Genomic DNA, 26281 nt, shown 5'->3' with positions numbered 1-26281 from the left:
AAATGGTCTTCTGGAACAGATTACGTTTGAAAACCGAGGTACCACTGTACTGAAAACCTTCACAAAATAATAATAGTTGATGCCAAGTGAAAAAGCAAACCTAAACACACGTCACCATTCTACATATTTGGATAGGCTTGCCAAAAGGCAAATGTTTTAAGTGGGCACCAGAAAAGACTATAGAGAAGGCACCTGCCTGATGTCAACAGGCAGGGAGTTCCAGTGCGTGAGTGCTGACACTTTCGATTAATTGCACCATAGCGAAAGGTAAAAGTAAAGGGACCCCTGACCGTTAAGTCCAGTCGTGGCCGACTCTGGGGTTGCGGCGCTCATCTCACTTTATTGGCTGAGGGAGCCGGCGTACAGCTTCTGGGTCATGTGGCCAGCATGACGAAGCCGCTTCAGGCGAACCAGAGCAGCACATGGAAACGCCATTTACCTTCCCGCCAGAGTGGTACCTATTTATCTACTTGCACTTTGATGTGCTTTCGAACTGCTAGGTTGGCAGGAGCAGGGACCGAGCAACGGGAGCTCACCCCGTCGTGGGGATTCAAACCGCCGACCTTCTGATTGGCAAGTCCTAGGCTCTGTGGTTTGATGCCTAAGGTGGCGAGCAATAAATAAGGTAAAACAACATGAAACAATCCTATGAAAACACAAGCCAGTTGCCACTGGTGGCTTAGACTGGGGTGGCTAACCTGTGGCCCTCTCCAGAAGTTGTTGAACCACAACTCCTATCACATCAGGCTCCTGGCCACGCTGGCTGAGGCGGATGAGAGCTGGAATCGAACAACTTCTGGAGAACCACAGTTTAGCCACCCCTGGCTCAGACCTGCAGAAGGCAAACAAGTCAGGGAGCTTGACAAGAAATTTATTGTCTGTCCTAAAAAAGAACAGGACAGAGACAGGCTTACCCAAAGTTGGTCTGCATTACAGCTTCTTGATATTTACACCTTTCAGTCCCCCTGTAAGCTTAGAGAAAACTGATGGGCATTTCTTTGCTTATATACAGCAGGAATAAACACAGATTTACAGACCTATGCATTCAAATTTATTGCCTTATATGACTGGGATAAATCACACATGCAGATTGAGCATCCCAGTTGTGGAATGAGATGCAAATAAACAGGAAGGTCATCAAAAACCGAAGAAGGGAACATCGGAAGCTGCCTTATCCCAAGTCAGTCCATTGGGGCCTATCTAGTTCAGTATTGTCTACACTGATTGGCAGCAGCCCTCCGATGTCTCTCCCTGCCTTACCTGGAGGTGCCAGAACTTGAACCTGTGATCTTCTTCATGCAAAACAGATGTTGCACCATTAAGAAATGGTCCTTCCCCATAACATTTGGAAGAGGGCGAGGGGAGAGGGAATGAGAGGGGTGGGGATGAATTTCAGAACTCACTACAGTGGTACCTCTGGTTGCGAACGGGATCCATTCTGGAGGCCCATTTGCAAGCCGAAAAGAACGCAACCCATGTCTGAGCATGCACGGGTCGCAATTCACCGCTTCTGCGCATGCGCGTGACGTCATTTTGCGCGTCTGCGCATGCACGAGCGGAGAAACGGGTTACTTCCAGGTCACCGTGGGACACAACCTGAAAACGCGCAACCTGAAGCAAACATAACATGAGGTAAGACTGTAGTTCTAAGCGCCTTCAACCCAGACTTCAGTTTACTGTAGATTTGTTTTCATTGTTTCGTGAATTAACGTTGCCAGCTTTTACGTACATCCCTGCTTAAGAGCACGGGTGGGGAATCTTGGCTCCGGGGCCAAATGCAGCCCTCTACACCTCTCTGTGTGGCCCTTGGGATTCTCCCCAGCCCACACTACTCACCAACACTGCTTTGTAGCCCTCCTGGAGCGGGTTGCTGTTGCTTTGGCCTGCCTGGAAATTGTCCTTGCACTCCAATAATGCCTCTTGCTTGCCCAGGTAGAGGACAGAGAGGGCTGTGTGCAGAAGCTAATCTATTTTATAAAGGCAATATTTACATGTGTTGCTCCGCCTACTTTTGCTCTTGGCCCTACCCACACTGTCACGATTGCCCGGAATGGAATGCAGCCATCAGGATGAAAAAGGTTCTCCACCTCTGGTCAAGGGTCTGAACGCTAGGGCTGGGCGATATATCAATATATTGTGCAAAACTGGTTTGAAGTTCATATTGTGGTATCGGTTTCATCATTTTTGACCTGGCAATACATCACTAATCACGATGTGTGTGTGTGCTATGCAAAAATCACAATGTGGGGAAAACTGTGAAGTCAGTTAGCCAATGACTCTACATCCTTATTTCAGACATTGTGATACAGTGGCACCTTGGTTCTCAAACATAATCCGTTCCGGAAGTCCGTTCCAAAACCAAAGCGTTTCAAAACCGGGGTGTGCTTTCCCATAGAAAGTAATGCAAAACGGATTAATCTGTTCCAGACTTTTTAAAACAACCCCTAAAACAGCAATTTAACATGAACTTGACTATCTAACGAGACCATTGTCCACAAAATGAAAGCAATAAACAATGTGCTGCAGTCACACAATCAATCAATCAATCAGTAGGTGAACTGGGTTCCTCACATTCACAAAAAAAGAGCCGCAAAAACAGACAGACCTCAGCATAACACTCAAAATAGAGCATGTTTGGCTTCTGAGAAAAGTTCGCAAACCAAAACACTTACTTCCAGGTTTCCAGTGTTTGGGTTCTGAGTTGTTTGAGTACCAAGGTGTTTGAGAACCAAGGTACCACTGTATGTCATTATATTGCGATGTTTAGCTAGTGGTATATTGCGATGTTGAAAGCCAGGTATCTCCCAGCTCTACTGAACACCTGCATGGATACTCACACTTATGCAGTGCTGTTAGCATAGGTAAGACAGCTGCAAACCAACGGTTAAAAGATCAGAAAGGCAGCAGTCCCAAGAAACCAGTGAAATGTTGCTGTTACAAACCATAGTCAGTTGAAACACAGTTTTGGTTTCGCTGTAATCCTTGAACCAGATTGCGCTTGAATAATATTCTCCACAGCCACTTAGCAACACAGGTTCCCATGACTCTCCGCTGCCATTTTCTCTTCTTCAAGGCACCCTCTGGAACCTGTCCTCCTACGAGCCCCTCAAAATGGTGATCATTAACCACGGTCTACAGACCCTGACCAACGAAGTGATCATCCCCCATTCCGGTTGGGAGAACGAGCCAAACGAAGACTCGAAGCCTCGAGACGCCGAGTGGACAACCGTCTTCAAGAACACGTCAGGATGTCTGAGGTGAGATTGGTGCGGGGCGATTGCGGCAATTGGGGTGGGGTGAAGAAAGGTGAAGAAAGCAGGAAGGGGGGAATGGTTAGAGATTCACATTTTGCCCAGAATATGCATAGGAGCAAAAAAGAGATAGTAACGAAACATTTAAAAAGTCTTGGCTTCTGTTACACCTCAAGTTTTCCATTCTACGTGTTCAGAAATGTTGTGTTGATAATCACAGCTGTCAACTTACAGATTTCAAAATAAGGGACCAGCAGCCTTGAAAATAAGGGATCAGCAGCCAAAATAAGGGATTTTGCTTAGCTTATGCACGTCGGGGCTGCCGTCGTCCTGGCGCGAGGAGTTCCATCGGCCCTTCCCCGCCCAAGAGAGAGGGAGGAAGAGAGACTCTCACCCACGAGCCCGCATTGAGGCGGTTGCGGCGCCGCAGTGGCCGCTGAAGCACCACCCTTCTGCGTCCCTCCCCATCCCCTCCTCTTCCTCCTCCCTCAGGCCGCCTCCTCAGCCTCCTCCGGCTTCCCCTGGCAGCGCGGCAGAAGTCTCGCGAGAGAGGGGCTGCCTGCCCGCCCGCCGCCACCCGTCTCCTCACCACACGCCCCTGAGGGGGGAAAGGGAGAGACGGAGACGCGGTAGCTTGTGCGCGCTCTCTCTCTCGCAGCGGAGGACCCCGAGCCGCTGCTTGCCGGGCGAGCATGAAACCCGGGAAATTTGAGGGACATCATCAATCCGGAACAGCAGTGGGACACGGCGCTGGGATAAGGGAGTTTCCCGCCAAATAAGGGACAGTTGACAGCTATGGTAGATAATACTAGATCCAGGTTTCCCTGTAGTAGCTGCCTGAGCCTTGATACCCCAGCTTGATCACTAAGGTCATGCGAATCTCAAGACTTCCCTCCTCCACTCCGTGGGTTCTTAAAGTAACTTTTTAAACTACGTATTATAAGTCCATCCAATTTCCAATCCTTCATTGTATCCAAAGTCTGTGTAACATTGCAAGAGTTATTTAAAACCTGCCAAAGAGTTCAAGTGTTTACAACGGTCTTTCAAATATAATGTTAATTTGTCCCATTCTTTGATCCTCCTGGATCCTGAAGACCTTTTCATGCTGCTGGCAGGTCTTTACAGCTGTTTCAGACTTCCTTGATTGGCCAGTCATTGTTTCGGACTGCTTTTAAATGTCTTTTATTGTGTGCACATTGCCCTGATAATTTTAGATAAATACAAGTGTCACACACACACACACACCCACTTATAGGGGGTTACATTAAGGGCTCCCGCGCACATAACTGAAATCACATAAAGTGAGGCGCATGCTCTGAAAAGCCTCTACACGCACTTTCTCTCCAACTCTCTCTCTCCTACTCTATCCCCAATCCAGATCAAAATCTCTATCCCCAATCAAAATCAAAATGGAGGACGTGGCTGCACTTGTCCGCGCATCAGCTGTTACCTGGGGAGGCTGAGCAGCTGAAACAAAACGCCACTGCACCTCCAGTCTCTTAGGGGCTTCCTCTGCCCTCACTGATGTCCTCTTTGGGTCTCCTCACAAGTCACAGGGACTCTCCAGCTCTCTCGCGCCATTTCTGGGTTTGAATGACATTAATTGCTTATTTCCCAGCACGGCCGTATACGCAGTCATGTGTGAGTGGGGCTGGTGGTGGTTATGCCTGTACTTTTACAAATAAAAGCAGTACATTATTAAATTTCTACCCCTGCCTTCCAGACAAGCCCAGACGGAATGTGTGCAAAACATTTGCCTACGTTTTTGAACTCCTGTCTCTCCATATGTGCCATTTTTAGGTTAGGCCAGGTTTTATGAATGATGTGTCAGAGCCACAGTGAACAGAGTGGACTTCAGTGGCTAGCTAAGGGTATTCTATTTAATTGGTTGCTGCATTTATATCCCACTTTTTTCCCCTCCAAGGAGCTCAAGGTGAATTACCTGGCTCTCGCTTTCCTCCTGTAATCTCCACAACAACCCTGTGAGGTAGTTTAGGCCAGGCACTGACTAGCCCAAGGTTATGTGGTGATTTGAATCCTGGATCAGGATGTTTCATACAGGAATTCACAAAAATCTAATTCCGCAAGCATCAGGAAACAGACCTGTCTTTCCCTTATCTGTAGCATTTCTCTCACATGCCAGGATAGTGTCTCAGCAGAAAGAGTAAATATTGGCCAATCTCATTTCCAGACTCCCCTTGTGTTTTTTAAATTTTGCCTTCATGACCAAAAAGCATCCAATGTGATTCTCTTGTGCTCCCAGAACTCAAATTTAGGCATCTTCTAATAACAGAGACTTCTAAACACTGCCAGAGCAGTGGTAAATTTGTGATTGATCATCCACGCAAGGAAAAAAAAGACGAATGTTTATTTTTAGACTTCCTCGAATGGAGATAAGTTTCTGAAAAACACACTTACATCAGCTCAAACTTAATCACGACAGCTGAGGATCACCTCGTGGGTCTTAGGATGCGGCTGAGGCCAGTAGGCTGATACTGTCTTCTCCATGCCAAATTTGTATTTTGATTAATAAAGCATTTATTCCTTTCGAATGAGGTGCTCAGTGTGACTTACAACAAATATTAAAGGGAAACAACACGCAAGAGAATAAGGCTTCAATCGCAGCCCCCTTACTTGAGAGTAAGCCCTGTTGGATCCATTTGGACCCGCAGATCTTGATAGCGGCAGGATATGAGAGAGCCAGAAGTCAAGTGCTTCAACGCATTAGGGACATAGAGCTGCAATGTCATATGGGCAAAATGGATAAACATGCCACAATTAGAGACTTTGGGAGAGGGTTCTCACCCGCAAATTATCTGGCTGATTTACAAATACCTAAGTACAGACACTCCTTTACCCTGGCCAGATTTAACGTTCTGCCCTCTGCCCTGCTGCTAGGCAGATATGAGGGCAAACCATATGAGTCACGTGTTTGCCCATGTGGCTCATCGGAAGTGGAAACAAGTCTGCATGTATTGCTGCACTGTAGTTACTACGAGGATCTACGCCTGACCTTTATTGCCCCAGTTCTACAAAAGCTTAAAAATGAACCAGAACTCCAACGTATGAGAGCCTTGGTAGAAGATAAGGTTCCTGAAATTACGATCAATGTTGCCAAATTCTGTGTAGCCGCTATTAGGCGCAGGAAACAAGAGCTTTCCAATGCCAATATGCAGCCGAAGGCAAATACTTAATTTTATTTATGCTGTCTAATTTTAAATTGCTGTTATGGCCTAATCTGTATTGAAATTGTCCTTTGTTTTTTCCGGTGTTATGCTTTGCTGACTAGCTGTACGAGTTAATCTGGTCTGTGACCGTTTAATAAAATTTTGATCCATTTGGACTTCCTTCTAAGCACACGTGGTAAAAAAGTTGGAACGGCAGATAAAAGCTTGTTCTCCTATGTGTCCCTTCCCTTATATCAGGAATAGGGAACCTCTGGCCCTCCCAATGTTCTTGAACTAAAAGTCCCATTATTCCTGGTCATTGGCCATGCTGGCTGAGACTGATGGGAGTTGGGCCCCATCCACACTATAAATTTAAAGCAGTATCATACCACTTTAACAGCTGCGGTTTCCCCAAAAGAATCCTGTTAAGGGTGCTGAGAGTTGTTCGGAAACTCCTCTTCCCCTAACAGAACTACAGTTCCCAGAGTTCCTTGTGAAGAGGAATCTATTGTTAAACCACTCTGGGAATTGTAGCAGTAGGAGAGGGAACAAGGGATCTCCTAACGACTTACAGCACCCTTGACAAACTACAGCTTCCCCAAAACCCCTCTTCCCAGGGAACACTGGGAGCTGTAGCCCCAGGAGGGGAACAGCACCCTTACCAAACTACAGTTCCCGAGATTCTTTGGGGAAGTCGTGCCTGTTTAAAGTGGTATGATACTGTTTGAAATGGCTCATTGGAGTCCAACACCATCTGAAGGGCCCGTGTCTTAAGTATTCTGTAGATAGCCTTGAAGATGGAACGTTTAGCAAGTTAGGGGAAGAGTAATTTTTGGCCTCATGTGGAATAATAATAATAATTTATTTATACCCCACCCATCTGGCTGGGTTTCCTCAGGCATTCTGGGTGACTCCCAACAGAATATTAATAATAATTTAAAAAGCGATAAAACATCAAACATTAAAAACTTCCCTAAACAGGGCTGCCTTCCGATGTCTTCTAAAAGTCAGATAGTTGTTTATCTCCTTGACATCTGATGAGAGGGTGTTCCACAGGACGGGTGTCACTACCAAGAAGGCCCTTTGCCTAGTTCCCTGTAACCTCACTTCTCAGAGTGAGGGAACCGCCAGAAGGCCCTTGGAGCTGGACCTCAGTGCTGAATGATGGGGGTGGAGACGCTCCTTCAGGTTTACTGGGCCGAGGCCGTTTAGGGCTTTAAAGATCAGCACAAACACTTTGAATTGTGCTCTGAAACGTACTGGGAGCCAGTGTAGGTCTTTCAGGACTGGTGTTATATGGTCTCGGCGGCCACTCCCAGTCACCAGTCTAGCTGGAAGCTTTCTCATTGCTGCTTGATGCCCATTGGGACTCAGAGAGCAGAAGCCTGGAAGACTAACAGTAGGTGGCGCAAGAGCCCATGAGCAACAGAACTGGCCACTGATTGATTGTAAAGGAAAAGGCAGGCAGGTGGATATTGGCTGAGGACCGGCTGAGGTAGGTGGGGCACTGCTTCAGCTGTACCATGATGGTCCAGCCTCCAGTCAGTTTTCTAATGCAGATATGGCAATGTGCTGTCTACGCTTTTGTGATGTCAAGGATCGGTGCCTGCGAGGCTTTAAATGCCTCCCTTAATACTGGCTAAAAGGAACTTGCATTGCCAACAAAGTGTCCTATTTGGTAATATAAGATAAACAGAAAATCCTTGGAAGTAACAAACAGGCTTAGGGGTAGAATAAGGATAAAGGTAAAGGGACCCCTGACCATTAGGTCCAGTCGTGACCAACTCTGGGGTTGCGGCGCTCATCTCGCTTTATTGGCCGAGGGAGCTGGCGTACAGCTTCCGGGTCATGTGGCCAGCATGACTAAGCTGCTTCTGGCAAACCAGAGCAGCGCACGGAAACACCGTTTACCTTCCTGCTGGAGCAGTACCTATTTATCTACTTGCACTGGTGTGCTTTCGAACTGCTAGGTTGGCAGGAGCAGGGACCGAGCAACGGGAGCTCATCCCGTCACAGGGATTCGAACCGCCAGCCGTCAGATCGGCAAGTCCTAGGCTCTGTGGTTTAACCCACAGCGCCTTCATCCCTAGAATAAGGATACGTGGTAGTAAATATTAAGGATTAGAATATTAATAAAGGAGAAGGGGTTAGTAAATGAAAGGAGTTAATATTATTAGAAATAAGAACTTGGAGAACTGTTATAAAGGTGATATAATGAAAGTCAGTCATCAGTGAGATGAAAGTTGGATATTTGAAGAGCTATTGTTTTCTTCTTGTGTGTTTAGTTTATTGTAGTGTGTGTTTTCTTGTTGTTGCGTATTTTGTTATGTTATTTTTGTGATAAATGTTGAAAAGCAATATTATTTTTTTGGGGCGGGGGGAAACAACAACAAAGTGTCCTATTTGGGGCATCGCATCACTGCCCGTCACACCTTCCTAAACAGAGAAGTTGCTAGCACAGCAAGTTTTTTTTGAGATTTAGAGTTTGTGCATCCATGATATCATGGGCGCATCACTCCAAGGCAAAGAAATGTTAGCCCGGAGACAGCTCGGAGGCTTGCTGGTACCTCGAGATGATTTATGCAGCAGCTATTTCTTGCTACAGCACATAAATAGAACAGCGCCATTCGCCGGCAAGCCAGCTGCTTCTTGCATCCATTGGCAGTTTGTTTGAATGGGTGGGTTAACAGCAGAGCCAGCCCTGGGAGATGGTGTCTTGTTGGGAATGTCCACAGGTGAGCAAGATTTCTCCAAGCAGCTGGTGAGATCTGGGAGAGTTAGCTTTTTAGCATTTCCGGGGCCTGGGAAGCTTTCGCCATAAAGCAAAAGTCCATAAAAAGGCAAAGTGTTGTCGGTTGTTGTTGTTGTTTCTGGCCGTGCTTTGAAATCGTTCGGTTTTTACGGCGAGGGCGAATAAGTTCGTTCAAAGCTAATAAAAGGAGCTGTGGAGCTCCTTGATGAGCGCTGAAGTGCTCTTCAGACCCGTTGTCGCTGATTAATGCGGACCTCCGGAATGTTTCCTTCATTTCCATTCCTTGGGCTTGCGGTCTCTGCATTGCACTCTGCCGTTCCCCGGAGAGCCACTTTCTAAATGCAGAAAGTAATGAAAAGTGGTGTGAGGTGCCTCGTTACTGAAATGATCATTGGTCCCGGAAGAGAGTGGGGTCCAGGCGCGGCCATTTATTTATTTATTTATTTTATTAACATTCCCCCCCTCCTTCCCTTATCACCACAGTGCAAGACCTTATTAGATGTGGCAGGGCGAAAAGGTTTATGGGAAAGGAAACTAGATTCCCCCAGATGCTGCAGAAATATTAAGCTGATCATTAATAGGTTGGCTTAATCTATGCTGCGGTGTTTCTTTCCCTGCCCTCCTGTCAACAGGGAACCTCGGTGGTTATGGTCTAAGCAAAGAATTTCCCTTGTGCGGCAAGCAATCTTTGGCTTTCCTTTCGGAAGACCACCCACCCCCAGCCCAAGACACAAAAGGGATGGGTAGTTCAGCAGAATTTCCTTTTCTGTTAACGTGGGGCTTTGGGGGGTTGTTGCAACCGCAGAGGTCTTTGGTTTCTTGAATTTGATGTGGAGGTCTAGTGTGAGGAATAACACGTTGCTTTCAAATACTCGTGCTTGGCGCCGAATAAAGGTAAAGGTAAAGGGACCCCTGACCATTAGGTCCAGTCGTCTCCGACTCTGGAGTTGCAGTGCTCATCTCACTTTATTGGCTGAGGTAGCCGGCGTACAGCTTCCGGGTCATGTGGCCAGCATGACTAAGCCGGAGCGGTACCTATTTATCTACTTGCACTTTGACGTGCTTTCGAACTGCTAGGTTGGCAGGAGCAGGGACCGAACAACGGGAGCTCACCCTGTCGCGGGGATTCGAACTGCTGACCTTCTGATCGGCAAGTCCTAGGCTCTGTGGTTTAACCCACAGAGCCACCCGCGTCCTGCTTGGCGCTGAATGCGGAGCTGCAAATCTAGGCAGGTTTGCATATTGTCTCTTAAGGATTGGAAAGAAGCCTCATGTTTGTCAGGAGAATGAATTGGGCCATTTGAATATTCCAGGGATGAGGGACTTCAAGCCCTTGAGCCGAATGCGGACCTCTAGATCTCTTTCCGTGGCCTGCAGGCTGCCACACCTTCAGCAGCTCTGCTCTGTGGCTTTGTTTATTTACTCACAGCAGGGGGCAAGGTGTGAAGGAGCGTCTCCACCCCCATTGTTCTTCCCGGACACTGAGGTCCAGCTCCGAGGGCCTTCTGGCAGTTCCCTTACTGCAAGAAGTGAGGTTACAAGGAACCAGGCAGAGGGCCTTCTCGGTGGTGGCACCCTGCCCTGTGGAAGGCCCTCCCGTCAGATGTCAAGGAAACAAACAACTGTCTGACTTTTAGAAGACATCTGAAGGCAGCCCTGTTTAGGGAAGTTTTTAATGTTTGATGTTTTATCATGTCTTTGATACAGTGGTACCTCGGGTTAAGTACTTAATTCGTTCCGGAGGTCTGTTCTTAACCTGAAACTGTTCTTAACCTGAAGCTCCACTTTAGCTAATGGGGCCTCCTGCTGCTGCCGCGCCGCCGGAGCACGATTTCTGTTCTTATCCTGAAGCAAAGTTCTTAACCTGAAACACTATTTCTGGGTTAGCGGAGTGTGTAACCTGAAGCGTATGTAACCTGAAGCATATGTAACCCGAGGTACCACTGTATTCTGTTGGGACTCACCCAGAGTGGGCGGTGTATAAATACATCATGATGATGGTGATGATGATGATGACACAACAATGAATGTCATTGGACAACGTTGCTTCTCCTCCACCCTTTCTGCAAATGCACCATTCTGTTCCCCTATGATTCCCCCATAAAAACAGCAGAAAGAACTGCACACTCATATACCGCCCCAAATTTCATAGCTTTCCTCCCACAATTTTCTGAGTTAAGAGAGTTGCAAATGGATTCCCCCACCCCACGCCCTGAAATCAAATAACACAGAAATGAGCACGAAACAGATTCAATTACTTTTCTGGAAGTGGCTTTCACTTTGAGTGAAAGCTCAGATACAATGTGGAAATGAACAGTTAGGGAAATGTCGGAGAAATGGAATAAAATGCCACGCGAATGCAGCCGTTGTTCCTACGAGTGAATGGGCTCTTCACCTGAATTCAATTGGCTGGGCCTCATTCCACCTTTCTGCAAAATGGGAACAGTTTCTCCATTGCCTCATGCTTTGGTTTGCAAACACAGGCTGCTGTTGCCTGCGAGGGCTTGAGATTATTAAGTCTGTTGATGCTGATGGCGGCCTGGTGCGATAAATAAACCGCTCTGTCTGCTGTGCGACACAAAGCCTGCCACCAGCATGGCGAACACCAACAGAGAATAAATTTTGCAGCCATCTGTCTGTCTGGCTTGCGTGTTAAGTTTCCCTTTTTACCATTTCTGGCATGGAGGGTAGACCCAGGGATCCAATCTTTGATGAATGACACTAACTTCAAATTACAGAGCATGCTCCACCTTTAAAAAAAAAAACACAAAACCTGACATGTTTTGATTTGTTCCTTTTCTCCTCCTTGATTTCTCTCCCACTGGAAGGATGCAATCTCAGTGGAGAGGGGCTGCATTAATTTTATTGCACCAGGGAAGGTGTTTGGAGGGGAAGGGAGAGAGAAGAATAGGTCTGATTGTTCAGAATTGCGGAATTTTAAAATAACTTGGATCTCGGCAGTGCCAGCTCTCAGCACGTCTGTTCCACAATCACAGATACTTTTCATTTCAAATTATTATTATTTTATTTCAGTTGCAATGTTAATGAAATTTGCCCAACAAGTCGTGGCACGTGGGCAGGGGCTGTCAAACTCCTTGCAGCGCTGTGCAAATTAGCTGGATGTGCTCTCTCTCTCTCTCTCTCTCTCTCTCTCTCTCTCTCTCTCTCTCTCTCTTAGCTAGGGCAAAAGGACCCAAGCCACACAGGATCTTAAATGTATGGATATATTTCTTTATCTGATCCGGGTCAGAGCAGTGGCACAAAGGGAGGCGGTTTAAAACTGCAGTCCCAACAAAAACGACGAGTGTTTGCCCCGGAAGGGAATCTCTCACTCGCTTTGTATTCATTTATTGCAGCCTTTCTCAACCCGTGGCTCCCCAGATGTTGTTGGACTACAACTCCCATCACCCCTAGCTAGCAAGGCCAGAGTTCAGGGATGATGGGAGTTGCAGTCCAACAACATCTGGGGACCCACAGGTTGAGAACCGCTGATTTATTGTCTTGGGCCCCATGTGTGCTTTGATACCCTGGGAAGAGGGATTGTGATTGTTAAACCACTCTGGGAATTGTAGTTCTGTGAGGGGAATAGGGGGTCTCCTAACAACTCGCAGCACCCTTAACAAACTACACTTCCCAGGATTCTTTGAGGGGGGAGCCACAACTGTTTGGAAGTTGTGTCATAGTGCTTTAAATATATAGAGAATTCCAGTTCGTTCCTTATTTTCGAGTCAGCCTCCTCATTTCACACCCTCTTGGATACATGAATGGATCGGAATACTGATCTATGGATTAAGCTGCATAATCAATTGAGAAAACTGCGCATGGATCTGTACTTATAAGGAGGTCTAAGGGCTGCCTCTTTTCTTTTCTTTTCTTTTCTTTTCTTTTCATCCTTCCTTCCTCCCCCCCCCCCTTCTTTCTCCTTTTAAACTTTTTATGTTGCTTAGAGCAGCTTTGTGGCCGTGTGACAAAAAAGTGCCTTTTAAATGCTTCCAGGAAGTGACGATAGATAACAACATCATGTGGTCTCTTCCTGAGGAATTGTATGGAGGGGTGAGTGGAATGCCCCCACAACCATGTCATTATGGGGATTCCTTTAAAAGTTCCAATAATTCTTTAAATGTATTGTGTGGGTGTGGCCTAAAGCGTGTGTTTTTTATGCTTGAGGGCAGAAGTCCTCTCAATGTAAAACCAGGCACAGCATCCTTAATAAAAGCCAGTAAAATTAAAAGATGCAACCAACCCGAAACAGGATTACCTGAACAGAGGTTAAAAACACCCATGACTGGACTCATCTCTGCCTCTTGGCCTCCCTCATCCCACTATCCTGTTTCAGCTTCTTTCTCTGATTCTGAACTGCTCTCTGCCACAGATTCTCCCAGCTCACTAAGCCCTGTTGCCTCTTCAGCTTCTGACATCTTGGCCCAGTCTTCCAAACCCTCCAAGTATCCCTATTTTCCAGGGACGTCCCTGATTTAGAGAAGCCATCCTGGTTTCTGATTTGATCCTAGAATGTCCCACTTTTCCTTAGGATGTCCCTATTTTCATTGGAGAAATGTTGGAGGGTATGGCAAGATATCCCGGTTTTCATTGGAGAAATGTTGGAGGGCATGACAAGATATCCCTGTTTTCACTGGAGAAATGTTGGGGAGTGTGGAGTTATCTGACCCCCGAGCCGTCTGAAGGCAACCCTGTATAGGGAAGTTTAATGTTTTATTATGTTTTTATATCTGTTGGAAGCTGCCCAGAGTGACTGGGGCAACCCAGTAAGATGTGAGAGATAAAATTATCATTGTGGAATGGGGTGCCCCAATTTTCATCAGAGAAATGATGGAGGGTTAGGCTCCTCTCCATTTTCTGCCTTTGACCTGAGCCTTCTCCCCTTGGTGGTTCCCCAGTTGGTTTGTCCCACCATTCTTCTGCATCGAACCAGTCCGTGGCACCTACCTGGAGATGCTGGGGCCTGAGCCCGGGACCTTCTGCACACAAAGCAGGTGTTCTTCCACTGAGTGACAGCACTCTCTGGCAGAAGGCTTCTGTACCGATCTGAGACAACAGCTCCCATTGTGTTCTTCTGTGCCTTTATCAGACATAACTTTGCCTTACCAGCAAGTGCCTCTGTTGCGGTCAGCTTCATCCGTGTGCCTCAGGCTGTGTGCCAGGACAGAAAACGTGCTTTGCCTGCTAGGGACCCGGGTTCGATCCTTGCCCTGTCAAGGATCCCAAGTAGCAGGACTTGTGGGGAGGGATTCACCCTGAGACCATGGAGCACCATTGCTGGTCAGAGGAAACTGTGATAATGTCTCGGTGTCAGTGCTGAAGCAGAAGGTGGGAGTCTAGAGGGATGGGGTGGAATATAACTGTGTCAAAATGAGCGAGCCACGGTCCCTGCTTGCCTATTAATCATGATTAATGTACAGCATTTCTCCAAAGAAAAGTGTTTGGGAATTAGAGCCTTCAGAATGAATTACTCTGTAAGCTTTCTCCCTCTCTCTCTCCCCCCATCTTTCAGGCGTGATAATAGCACACGGTAACAGCCGCAACATATATCCTCTGCCGCCGCCTCCTTTGGAAATCCTCCCCCTGGTGCGAGGCAGGGGCTGGTCTCCAGACTGACAGGGGGAGGACGGGAGTGAAGCAATAAATCTTCAATTCTGAGGGAAAGAGCTGGCTGGGTGAGCGTCTCCCGATTTAGCTTGTCTGGTGAAGAGAAAAGGCATAGCCTGTGTGTTTGTGTGCTTCTTCAAACTTTGCCAGGAGAAATCGCGGGTTTATATTCCTGCTTCAAAGCAAAGGCGGATCAGGGAGAAAAGTCCTCGGAGTGCCGAGGGCTTTATTTAAATGGCATGAAAATTTAAACAGGTTAAAATGAAGGGTGTGCAGAAGCTTTTTTTCAGCCAGGGGCCTCATTCCTTGCTGAGGGCCGCATAGTAGGTCAAGAGCTGCTCAGACCCCGGCCAAATTTCAGGGCCAAAATCTGAGACTTGGAGGCAGTCCCTGGTGATGTCACAGAGGGGAGGCCCAAATGATGTCATTATTATGATATCATTATGTTTTAATATGTGTTGGAAGCTGCCCAGAGTGGCTGGGGCAACCCAGCCAGATGGGCGGGGTATTATTATTATTATTATTATTATTATTATTATTATTATTCACAACACATGAAACATTAGCTGCAGTCTCTGAGAGTATGCCATTCAAATGAAAAAGATGAAGTCTAACAAATGAGCAAATGTGTCACTAGCTGGAAATTAAGGTAGAAACTTTAGCTAAAGGGTGCATTCCCAGGTCCACCTGAAATGAAGGGATCATCAGTGGTGGACCTATGTTTTGGGAGGCCTGCAGCCTGAACTGTTATGAAGAGCCAGCAATGAGATCTGTGTGACCACTGTTATCTTCTTCAATGGGGTTGTTTACAACAACCTTTACAACGTCTGTGCTGTTGTTGTTTAGTCGTTTAGTCCAAATCTTCATGACCCCCTGGACCAGAGCATGCCAGGCGCTCCTGTCTTCCACTGCTTCCCGCAGTTTGGTCAAAGTCATGCTGGTAGCTTCGAGAACACTGTCCAACCATCTCGTCCTCCATCTTCCCCTTCTCCTTGTGCCCTCAATCTTTCCCATCTGTGCTATTGACTCTCAAACTTTGGGATTGTTGAAATACTTACAACCAAATATTAATCAATGTGAGTCATGCAACTCAGCTTGTGTCTGCTAGATCCATTTTTCAGAATCAATGTGGGCTAAAGTCACTTTGGGGGCCCCTCTGGAATTAGGGCCCCTGAAGCTTAAGCTTCATTAGTTTTATAGCAGACCGGTCCCTTGGGATCCTTCCTTCTCATCTGTTTAGGGAGCCTGGGTAGGGAAGGTGCTCTTGCCCACCTGGAGATTCAATCTCTCTCTGTTGCCACCTGGGGGTTTGTGTGGCAGACAAACATGCAGACCTCAGGTCAACCTTGAGGGTCTGACAACCAGGCTGGGAAACCTTGGGGTCAGGGGCAGATAGAATCATAGAATCATAAAATTATATTCTTGGAAGGATCAATTCTGTGTCCAGGGTAGCTGTCTACCAGCTCCATCCAGTGTGCAGACTGAGACCTTACCTGCCCTCAGACTGTCTCGCCAGAGTGGTGCATGCTCTGGTTATTTCCCGCTTGGACTACTGCAATGCGCTCTACATGGGGCCACCTTTGAAGGTGACCCAGAAACTACAATCAGTCCAGAATGCAGCAGCTAGACGGGTGACTGGGAGTGGCCGCCAAGACCACATAACACCGGTCCTGAAAGACCTACATTGGCTCCCAGGACGCTTCCGAGCACAATTCAAAGTGTTGGTGCTGACCTTTAAAGCCCTAAACGGCCTCGGTCCAGTATACCTGAAGGACCGTCTCCACCCCCATCGTTCTGCCCAGACCCTGAGGTCCAGCTCCGAAGGCCTTCTGGCTGTTCCCTCCCTGCGAGAAGTGAGGCTAAGGGAAACCAGGCAGAGGGCCTTCTCGGTAGTGGTGTCTGCCCTATGGAACGCCCTCCCGTCAGATGTCAAGGAAATAAACAACTATCTGACTTTTAGAAGGCATCTGAAGGCAGCCCTGTTTAGGGAAGTTTTTAATGTTTGATGTTTTATCGTGTTTTAATATTCTGTTGGGAGCCGCCCAGAGCGTTTGGGGAGACCCAGCCAAATGGGCGGGGTATAAATAAATTGTTGTTGTTGTTATCTAGTGCAACCAATACGCAGTTGTCCCATACGGGGATCAAACTTGCAACCTTGGCATTATCAACACCATGCTCTAACCAACTGAGCTATGCGGGCCTCTCTATTTAGCCCTTGGGACCCTTCCCTAAGCCTCACCTCTCACTGATCCTGCTCCATGTCTGCTTTCTTATAAGTGTCCTAAGAGGGCCACCTCTTTTTTGATGGAGAGTTGTTGTGCATGGGAGCCTCTTGACGGAATGTAGCCTGCTGGCCAAAGACAAGTTCCCCATCTGCCACTCTGCCACTTTTGCCTCTGGCTGCACCATCCCTGACTACCTGTCACCATCCCTGACATCCCCCACTACAAAGATTGTCCCATAAGAGGATATGTGCTTTGCAGGAGAAAACATATATATCCCCCAAGCCTGCAGCAGAGGATGGCGGTGGGGAGGGGTATATTTTACCCCACCAAGCAATGCTGGTTGAATGAGCCAGTGCTTCTCAGGAGCCATAATAAAGGAGGCTGAGCTGGAAGAGATTCTTAATTAGCTCTCAGATCCTGGATGGGATCAGGGCATATGGCTTTCCCCAGGCTTATATCGTGAGCAAGGGAGTGTAATTCCTGCCACTGTTGGAATCGTTCAAGTTCAGGCTGATGGCGCCTGATGTTTAGCTTGTAATAGCGATGCATTATGCATTGCCTTTTTTTAACTGCAGAGTCACAGCCTGAGCCCACGTGCCCCTTTTATGCTGCACAACCTGACTCCAAAATGCAGATTAAAAAGCCGCCCTGCAGCTCGTCACCTTCTGGCGTCCCCTCGGAAGCGAAGGCGAGCCCCTTACCCCTTGATCTCCAAATGCAAATGGCCCGCTGGCAAGGGCCTCTGCCCCAGGATTTCATAAAAAACCCCACACACCCTGAATGGTGTCCTTCGTTGCTACCCAGTTGTCTCACCTCTGGCAAAGGACCGTGTCTTTAACCCTTTTATCTGCTTCCAGTCTTATGGCTTGCATTTGCATGTTCCGATTCAGCATGGAGCTCATGCACCTCAGTGCCTTCATGGCATAAGTATAGCAATGCCACAGTTTATGGAAACCACAGGAGGGGAGAAGGTCCTTGTACTCGGGTTTCCCACAGGCATCTGGTGGACCACTGTGAAAACAGGATGTTGGGCTAGATCCTGCAGGTTCTTCCTATGCTCTTGTACTCTGCAGGGTTTCAGACATTGGTCTCTCACAGAATCTTAGAATTGTAGAGTTGGAAGGAACTCTGAGGTTCATCTGTTCAACCCCCTGCAATGCAGGAATCTCAGCTAAAGCATCCATGACAGATGGCCATCCAACCTCTTCCAAGGAAGGAGAGCCCATCACCTCTTGTGGGAGTCCGTTCCACTGTTAAGCAGCTCTTACTGTCAGAAAGTTCTTCCTGATGTTTCGTCGGAATCTCCTTTCTTGCAACTTTAATCCATTGCTTTGGGTCCTGGCCTCCAGAGCAGGAGAAAGCAAGCTTGTTCCATCTTCCATGTGACAGCCCTTGAGATATTTGAAGATGGCTATCATCTAAAGTGGGAACATGACGTCCCTTGATCAGGACACTATATTTCTGTCGATGTAGGATAACATTCGCTTTCCCCCCTTTCTGCTGCATCACACTGTTGACTCATGTTCAGCTTGTGGTCTACTAAGACCCCTAGATCAGTGGCGTCCAAACTTTTTTCAAAGAGGGCCAGTTGTCGAGCTTTTTTTAGGATTGAAGTTGATGAACTTTTTTGGTGGGGGGGTTCTTTCTCCAACAGTTGTTTTTTTTACCTTTTTTCTTTCTTTTCACAAGTTCACCAAGGGGTGCATAGGTAGGCGAGAGCGGCTCCAAGAGCCCACAGGCAGACGAGCAGGAGAGCAAGCCGCACAGGAGTGAGGCCAGCAGACACGATAGAGAGCCACACACAGGGCACCTGTGCGAGCTGACCAGCAGCTGGGATAGAGAGCAGGGAGCATGTGCGAGCCGGCGGGTGGGCGGTTCCAAGAGCCGCACAGTGAGCGGCTGCGAGAGCCGATTGGCGGGCGGGTCAGCAAGCTGCACCACATAACCACCCACTGGGAACGTAGCCCACCCCCCACCCCCAGAACACAGCTGCCTCTGGGGGCCGGATTAAACCAACCAGATTAAGCTGCCTCTGGCAGGCCGGATTTGGCCTGGGACCGGACTTTGGGCATAAAGTGTTGGTGCTGACCTTTAAAGCCCTAAACGGCCTCGGCCCAGTATACGTGAAGGAGCGTCTCCACCCCCATCGTTCTGCCCAGACACTGAGGTCCAGCTCTGAGGGCCTTCTGGTGGTTCCCTCACTGTGAGAAGCAAAGCTACAGGGAACCAGGCAGAGGGCCTTCTCAGTAGTGGCACCCGCCCTGTGGAACGCCCTCCCATCAGATGTCAAAGAGAAAAACAACTACCAGACTTTTAGAAGACATCTGAAGGCTGCCCTCTTTAGGGAAGCTTTTGATGTTTAACAGACTACTGTATTTTAATACTTTGTTGGAAGCCATCCAGAGTGGCTGGGGAAGCCCAGCCAGATGGGCAGGGTATAAATAATAAATAAATAATAATAATAATAATAATAATAATAATTTATTTGTACCCCGCCCATCTGGCTGGGTTTCCCCAGCCACTCTGGATGGCTTCCAACAAAGATTAAAAATACATTAAAATGTCACACATTAAAAACTTCCCTTCAGATGTCTTCTAAATGTCAGGTAGTTGTTGATCTCTTTGACATCTGATGGGAGGGCGTTCCACAGGGTGGGCGCCACTGCCGAGAAGGCCCTCTGCCCTAGATCCTCTTCACATGTACTACTGGCAAGCCAGGTGCCCCAAGACATTTTGGGACCTCAAAATGGTACCACCCCACCAGGGAAGGAGGGATGAGTGAAGATGTGCATTGGGAACAAGGATGGAGGAGACCAGCAGCCCCTCCGATTCACCAAGAGGGACATTGAGTGGGGTATGCTGAGGGGGCAACAGATCTGACCTCCAAGGAGTACGCTACTGCAGCCATCACTGCCACTGTGGCAGCTGCAGCAGTAGACAAAGTATTCCTTGTAGGCTGGATCTGCTACCCCTATAGATTCTGCCACCTGAGGCAGATGCCTCACCTTGCCTCATGGTGAGGGCTGTCCCTCTCCCTCAGACCTACCTGGAGATGCTGGAGATTGAACCTGAAGCCTTCTGCATTCAAAGCAGATGTTCTTCCACTGAGCTACGGCCTTTGCAGTGCTAGATAGAGTTTGCGGATCTGTCTGTCTGTCTATTTCTCTAGCTCTCTGTCTTGGCAGCTGTGCCCATGTTCCACCAGACAACTCAAAATTTCTGCATGTTCTCTTCACATTGTTTCAAATGCACTCAGCATCTCAAGCTGCCTCTGCGCACAGAATAATAATTTTAAAGTTGAGCAGGCGCCAGCTCTCTCTCCCTTGCACAGCAGGCCTCTGAACCGCTCAGCATGACAGTAGCGAGAAGCGAAACTCTTGCAGAAAGGTCGCCTTTAAGGTGACCTGCAAATATCCTTAAAGCTTTTTTTTTTTTTTTAAGTAGCTGCATGCAGTTTTATCTGCTGAATTGTCTCCAATGACAGGGAGGCAGCTGCAAGTCAGCTTAGCAAGTCTGCAGAGCATGGGTGTGTGTTTCTTTGCAGGGGGGGGGCTGTATCTGTGTGCAGAAAAATCTGAGGATTTGGAGGGTGTGAAATTCATTTTCTTTAGACCGTGGAAGGTGCCTTTTCATTCCTATCTCCTTTTCTTTTGCCCGAGCACGTTGCTATCATCCCCTTGTAAAGGTAAAGTGAAAGAACCCCTGACCATTAGGTCCAGTCGTAACCGACTCTGGGGTTGCGGCGTTCATCTCGCTTTATTGGCCGAGGGAGCCGGCGTACAGCTTCCAGGTCATGTGGCCAGCAGGACTAAGCCGCTTCTGGTGAACCAGAGCAGCGCACGGAAACACCGTTTACCTTCCCGTTTATCTACTTGCACTTTGACGTGCTTTTGAACTGCTAGGTTGGCAGGAGCTGGGACCGAGAAACGGGAGTTCACCCCGTCGCGGGGATTCGAACCGCCGACCTTCTGATCGGCAAGTCCTAGGCTCAGTGGTTTAGCCATAGTGTCCCTTTCATCCCCTTGAAGAGATGGGCTAATCTTTCTATTTTGGTTTCTCTCAGTTCCTTGTTTTTCCAATCTTGCATTCCATTCCTCATGTTTCCACACTGCTCCATGCTTTAAAGCAGGCATGGCCAAACTTGGCCCTCCAGCTGTTTTGGGACTACAACTCCCATCACCCCTAGCTAACAGGACCAGTGGTCAGGGATGATGGGTATTGTAGTCCCGAAACAGCTGGAGGGCCAGGTTTCGCCACGCCTGCTTTAAACCAACCAGCCATCCTGAAAATTCATGAGCCTTTCAGTGCAGAATTCTCATAAATTTGAGTCCCGTTATCCGCACGCTCACTATCTGAAAATACACTTATCTGCATCTTAAGAATTCTGCCCAAACCTCATTATATGCTCCACAGATGCACTTATCCAAACAGCCAACTTCCTTGTCAGTTTGTGCTCTGCTGGTCAGTGGAGGCCATTTTCAGGCAGATAGGTGGAGGGACGATATCTGACAAATCAGGGAGCAGGAGAGATCGGTGTTTCCCCTTGTCCTTCTTTTGCTGATTGGTTGCCGCCATTTCAGGAAGAAACCATTGAAAAGGAGGGGGGAAGATTGGACAAATCCCACATTAGAAATATTTCCATAGGGAAAAATGGAAACACTGGACTCATTATGTGAACAAAAGGTTCCCATGGAACACTTTGTGTTTGGTAAGCAGGACCTGCGTACATACACATTTTTGCATGCCGTTCAGCCTGACACCCACCATTTTGCAATCAATCTCTCCCAATATAATTCATTCCTCATGCCTACTTTACCTTGGTGTGTGGATTTTTGCATGTATTTGACTTACTCTACTGGAGAACTGCACTGCAAAATTAGGAGAAATGTGAATTTTGATCAGTTCACGTATTGTTTCAGAAAGTGTGGATTCGGTGTATCAACCTTTCAATGCAAACTGAATTTGATTTCTTCCTCACCCACATTCCATTGTGGCTGTCTAATGTCCTTTGCACACCCAGAGTTCCCTGGGAAAAGGGATTGATTGTTAAACCACTCTGGGAATTGTAGCTCTGTAAGGGGAATGGCAACTCACAGCACAATGAGCAGACTATAGTGCCCAGGATTCTTGGGGGCCGGGAGCCATGACTATTTAAAATTGTATAACACTGCTCTAAATGTATGGCACTAATATGGCCTAGACCACTGGCTTCACTTCCCATCTCACCTAATGCCAGAGCCCCCTCTGCTGTTGACCTGTACTCTGCTGCCTTCTCTTTTTTATTATCATTAAACAAACATCACATACAAAAAACAAAACAGAAAACAAACTAATCTTACATTAGATATTTCTAGACTTAAGGTAGTTATTACAATATACATTATCAAATTGTCAAGAGATCTAGAATAAATGTGTATTATATAAAAGAAATAAAAAGAGAAAAAAGAAGAAAAGAAAAAGAAAAATGCACGACGACAAAACCAGAAAATTAATGAAATTAAAACATACCTATCAAACAGAAAGCATTATTTAGTTAATTCAAACCAGTACCAGGGTATTCTGCTCACAAAGTCCCTGGTACTGGATTTAATCCCATTTTTTAATTTGTTGGTTTGTTGACTTTCCTTCTACTCTTCAATTCAGCCATTTCTGTTTTTTGATCTGTATTTAATTATTTGTCTCCATCTCCATCATCTGCCTGCGAAATTAGTCTAAACACAGCCGAGTGTTATTATTGCAACCATAATTATTCAAGTAATTTTTAAAGCATTCCCATTCTTTCTTAACCTTATCTATTGATTGATTTCTTATTAAGTGCCTTTTCACTGAACCTCCTGCACTCCCGTTCCGCTTTGTTCCAGGCTCCTTTCCCCCCATTGCCCAGACACCTTCTTGCTCCCCTGCCTGCTATTACTTTATCTGCTTCCTCCACGTCAGAATTCAGACTGCTTTGCTATTCAGCGAAAACGCCTTCCTTCTCCCTCTCCGCTAGCATTAAGGGGAGAAGGCTTTTTCGTTTAAATCGAGTTAATGCGCAGATGGTGGCGCTCACCAGCGGGGGGTCTTTTTGCCACATCATGGAAATGCCCCAAATAAAATTCAGACCATGCCTGGTGATGTCCTTTAATGTTTATGGGTCACCTTGGGCAGGCTTCAAGTCGGCAACTTTAATAAGAAGAGACTACAGGGCTGCAGCTGAGGATTTTAGCAAATGCGCCAGGGCAGGAGGTAGAGTTAATATAAGCATACTGAGAATCTTCTTTGCAGAGGACATTCGATAACTCACTGTGTTTCCCGCAGTCAAATGAAAGGAGTCCATAGCAATAGATTTTTAATGATGGTGATGGGCCCAATTGATTAGGCTCATCTAAGGACTTTTGATCGTCTGAATCAAAGTGGAAGAGCCATCGCTCAGTAACAGAGCATTTTCTGTGCATGCAGAAGGTTCCAGGTTCAATTCTTGGTATCTCCCTTTCCCCCCGAAATAATTTTTATTTGATTTTACAAGTGTAAATTTATAACAATACCAAATATACATCCATATTTAGAGATTTCTCTGAATCTCCAGACTTCCCACCATCTCCTCCATGGGTCCTGTTGTCAACATTTTCAACTGCATATTATTTCATTGTCCATATTTTATATCTCTCCATTTAAATTTTGCCAAATTACAAGAGTTATTGAAATCCTGCTAATGTTTTCATCTGTTTACAGTGGTCTCCTAGATAAATTATATATATATATATATATATATATATATATATATATATATATATATATAAAATTTTTATTAACTGGCCAATCACATCAAATTAAATCACATCACATAAATTCCAAATTACAAAGCCAAATTTTTAAATTTTGTTGGGGGAACCCATACTTCAAGATCCATAAATTATAATTCCCCCCCATTCTTTGTTCAAGTTCTGGTCTTCTTGGTTCCTGAGCTTTCCAATCAGTTTTGCCATTTTGGCATAGTTCATTTGGCATAGTCCATAGTCCAATAATTTGCCATTCTTCTCTGGTAGGGACTTTGTCTTCTTTCCATCTCTGGGCTAGTAACATCTGCACGTCTATTGTCGCATAGATGGAAAGTCTTTTCTGCTCCTTTGAAATGTTGGTACCTAGAATTCCTAATAAAAAAGCTTCTATTGTTTTTGTTCTTTTTACAAAAGTTATTTTAAACATTTTTTTCCCAATTCATTGTATATCATTTCCCTAAGTGAAATCCTGGAGATCTGCCGCCCCTCAAGGTAAATCAGAATGGGGAGCTCCCAGGGAAGGGTTGCAGCCAACTGAAGAAAGAAATACAGAACAACAAACCCCTGTGTTGCAAACTTAACACAACAAACAACACAAGCAACACGAAGACCAGTATACTAGATAGCACTGTAGTTCTTATTGCATAATATACATGATTTAGTACAACAAAAACAAAATGTGTACACTTGTAAATTCTCTAATATACTTGAAAACAAATGAACACACACCTGTCAATCTTTGAAAGTCCATAAAAGTATAATAAGTCTATGGTTGAAACAAAGGAATAGATGCTATCCTGTGGGCTGAGCGGTAAAACTTTTTAGGCGTTCATGGTGCCGAAGTAGTAAGTGAATAACAACGTAGGACAGTGATTCCGGATAATCTGACAGTTTCACTGGAATCTTCTTCAGCACAACCCATAGATTAGAAAAATGCATAAGGAGCAGTGGTCATGAGGATATGTAACCACTTTGTTTCAACCATAGACTTCTTATACTTTTACGGACTTTCAAAGATTGACAGAACTGAAGAAAGCAGCCAGGAGCAGAGAGGGTTAACTGCCATGCAGGATAAGCAACGGCTAGTTCTCCCCCGCCCCTTGGAATGCCAGTTGATAAGGGAATGGCTTGAGAGCAGGCTTCAAAGCTTGCCGGAAGCACGAACAGGCAGGAAAGAGTTAAGAGACAGCCTCTCAGAGAATAGGGAAGAGACGGGGGCTGACCCACTCAGTCTGAGGTCTCGGTGAATGGGAGGGCTGCAAGATAGGAAGCAAAACAAAAGATGTATGAAGCGAAAGTTCAGTTGCTTCTGGTAACTCTGGAAGCAGTCCTCAGAAGGGTCATCTTGATTGATGATGGTGGAGGCTGTGCTAAAGCCGTCCGGAGTTATCTGTTTGTTTTGACAATAAAGCATCCTTTTTAATTAACTACGTTCAGTGTGTTATCAAGCCGGGGACTGGACTCCTGACACCTGGTCAGAATCCCTGGTGTGGACAATGCTGAGCTGGATAAATCGGTGTAAGAAAACTTACTAAGTTCCTAGCTTGCTGGAGCAACGGCAGCTGTGATGAAAAGGTGGGTTACTCACTGAGGCAGATGCGGTACTCATAGCATCTTTCCACAAACTCCCTCCAAACCTGGACCAGGTGGGAGTGCTCACGACATCTTGTCCTGCTCTCCTTAATAGTGTCCCAGCTCTGTTACCCCCTAGTAGTATGCTCCAGCCCTACCTGGAGATGCTAGGGATTGAATCCAGGACCTTAGATGCTCTACCACTGAGCTACGTATGGCCCTTCCATAAGTATTACTTATGGTTGATCCTGAATGCCTTTCCGGATGCCTTTGCCTCCGTACGTGAAATCAAGAAGAGATTCCTAACATCTCTTCCACCACTCTCCCTCCCGCAATGCTAACAGAACACATTCCCCGTCGGATGGGTTTCTCCAACGATCGGAATTTACTTTTCTTTTAACATTTACTCAGGGCTCCTCCGTTTTGTTTTCCTAAGGAAAGCAGAGATTTCAACAGCCAGACAAATCCTCTTTACATCATTTCCAAGTTGGCAAGGTGGTTGGAACTCGAGGGGTGAATGGAGGTCATTCTTTCTCTGTTCCGCAGCGATGGTGGTGCGTTTGCCTTCAAAATGAGTGTGCAATTTTTTATACCTGTGTAAACATGCAATACATCTGTGCACGCGTACAATTGCTAGTGTGTAGCGTTCCGTGAGGATGTACACTGTAGCTGAGCTGTGCAAATCAACAAGTGTACATGCTTTCACACAAACAGGTTTTTTGAGATGCTCTGTTGAGTGTAACGTCTGAATAAGCCCACAGTGTTGGGCTTAGACTTTGGCATGGTGCATTTGAAAACAGGGACATTCTTCTGTACTGCTACCGTACCAACAGTGGCGTAGCGTGGGGGGTGCCAGGGGTGCCGGCCGCACCGGGCGCAACATCTGGGGGGGGCGCGAGTCCAGAGGGCCCAGCCGCGTCGTGCCCTCGGCCCGCCCCTATTGTCA

General features: G+C 46.7%; 1 protein-coding gene and 1 long non-coding RNA gene across 44 annotated transcripts in view; one reads left to right on the top strand and one right to left on the bottom strand.

The window, feature by feature from the left end:
- Window positions 1–26281, top strand: part of ARVCF (ARVCF delta catenin family member) — a 594486-nt gene that overhangs the window by 475029 nt on the left and 93176 nt on the right. For all 43 annotated transcript variants that reach the window (XM_083589903.1, XM_083589899.1, XM_083589871.1 and 40 more), the window contains one exon: window positions 3074–3257. In XM_083589903.1, the coding sequence (XP_083446029.1) occupies window positions 3074–3257 (184 nt within the window). The remainder of the gene's footprint in view (window positions 1–3073; window positions 3258–26281) is intronic.
- LOC310751485 overlaps window positions 1–26281 on the bottom strand; it is a 113886-nt gene that overhangs the window by 6916 nt on the left and 80689 nt on the right. The gene's annotated exons all lie outside the window — the stretch shown is intronic.

The sequence above is a fragment of the Podarcis filfolensis genome (assembly GCF_964270895.1).
Source record: "Podarcis filfolensis genome assembly, chromosome: 16".
Classification (NCBI taxonomy): Eukaryota; Metazoa; Chordata; class Lepidosauria; order Squamata; family Lacertidae; genus Podarcis; species Podarcis filfolensis.
This window is presented reverse-complemented; position numbering and strand designations above follow the sequence as displayed.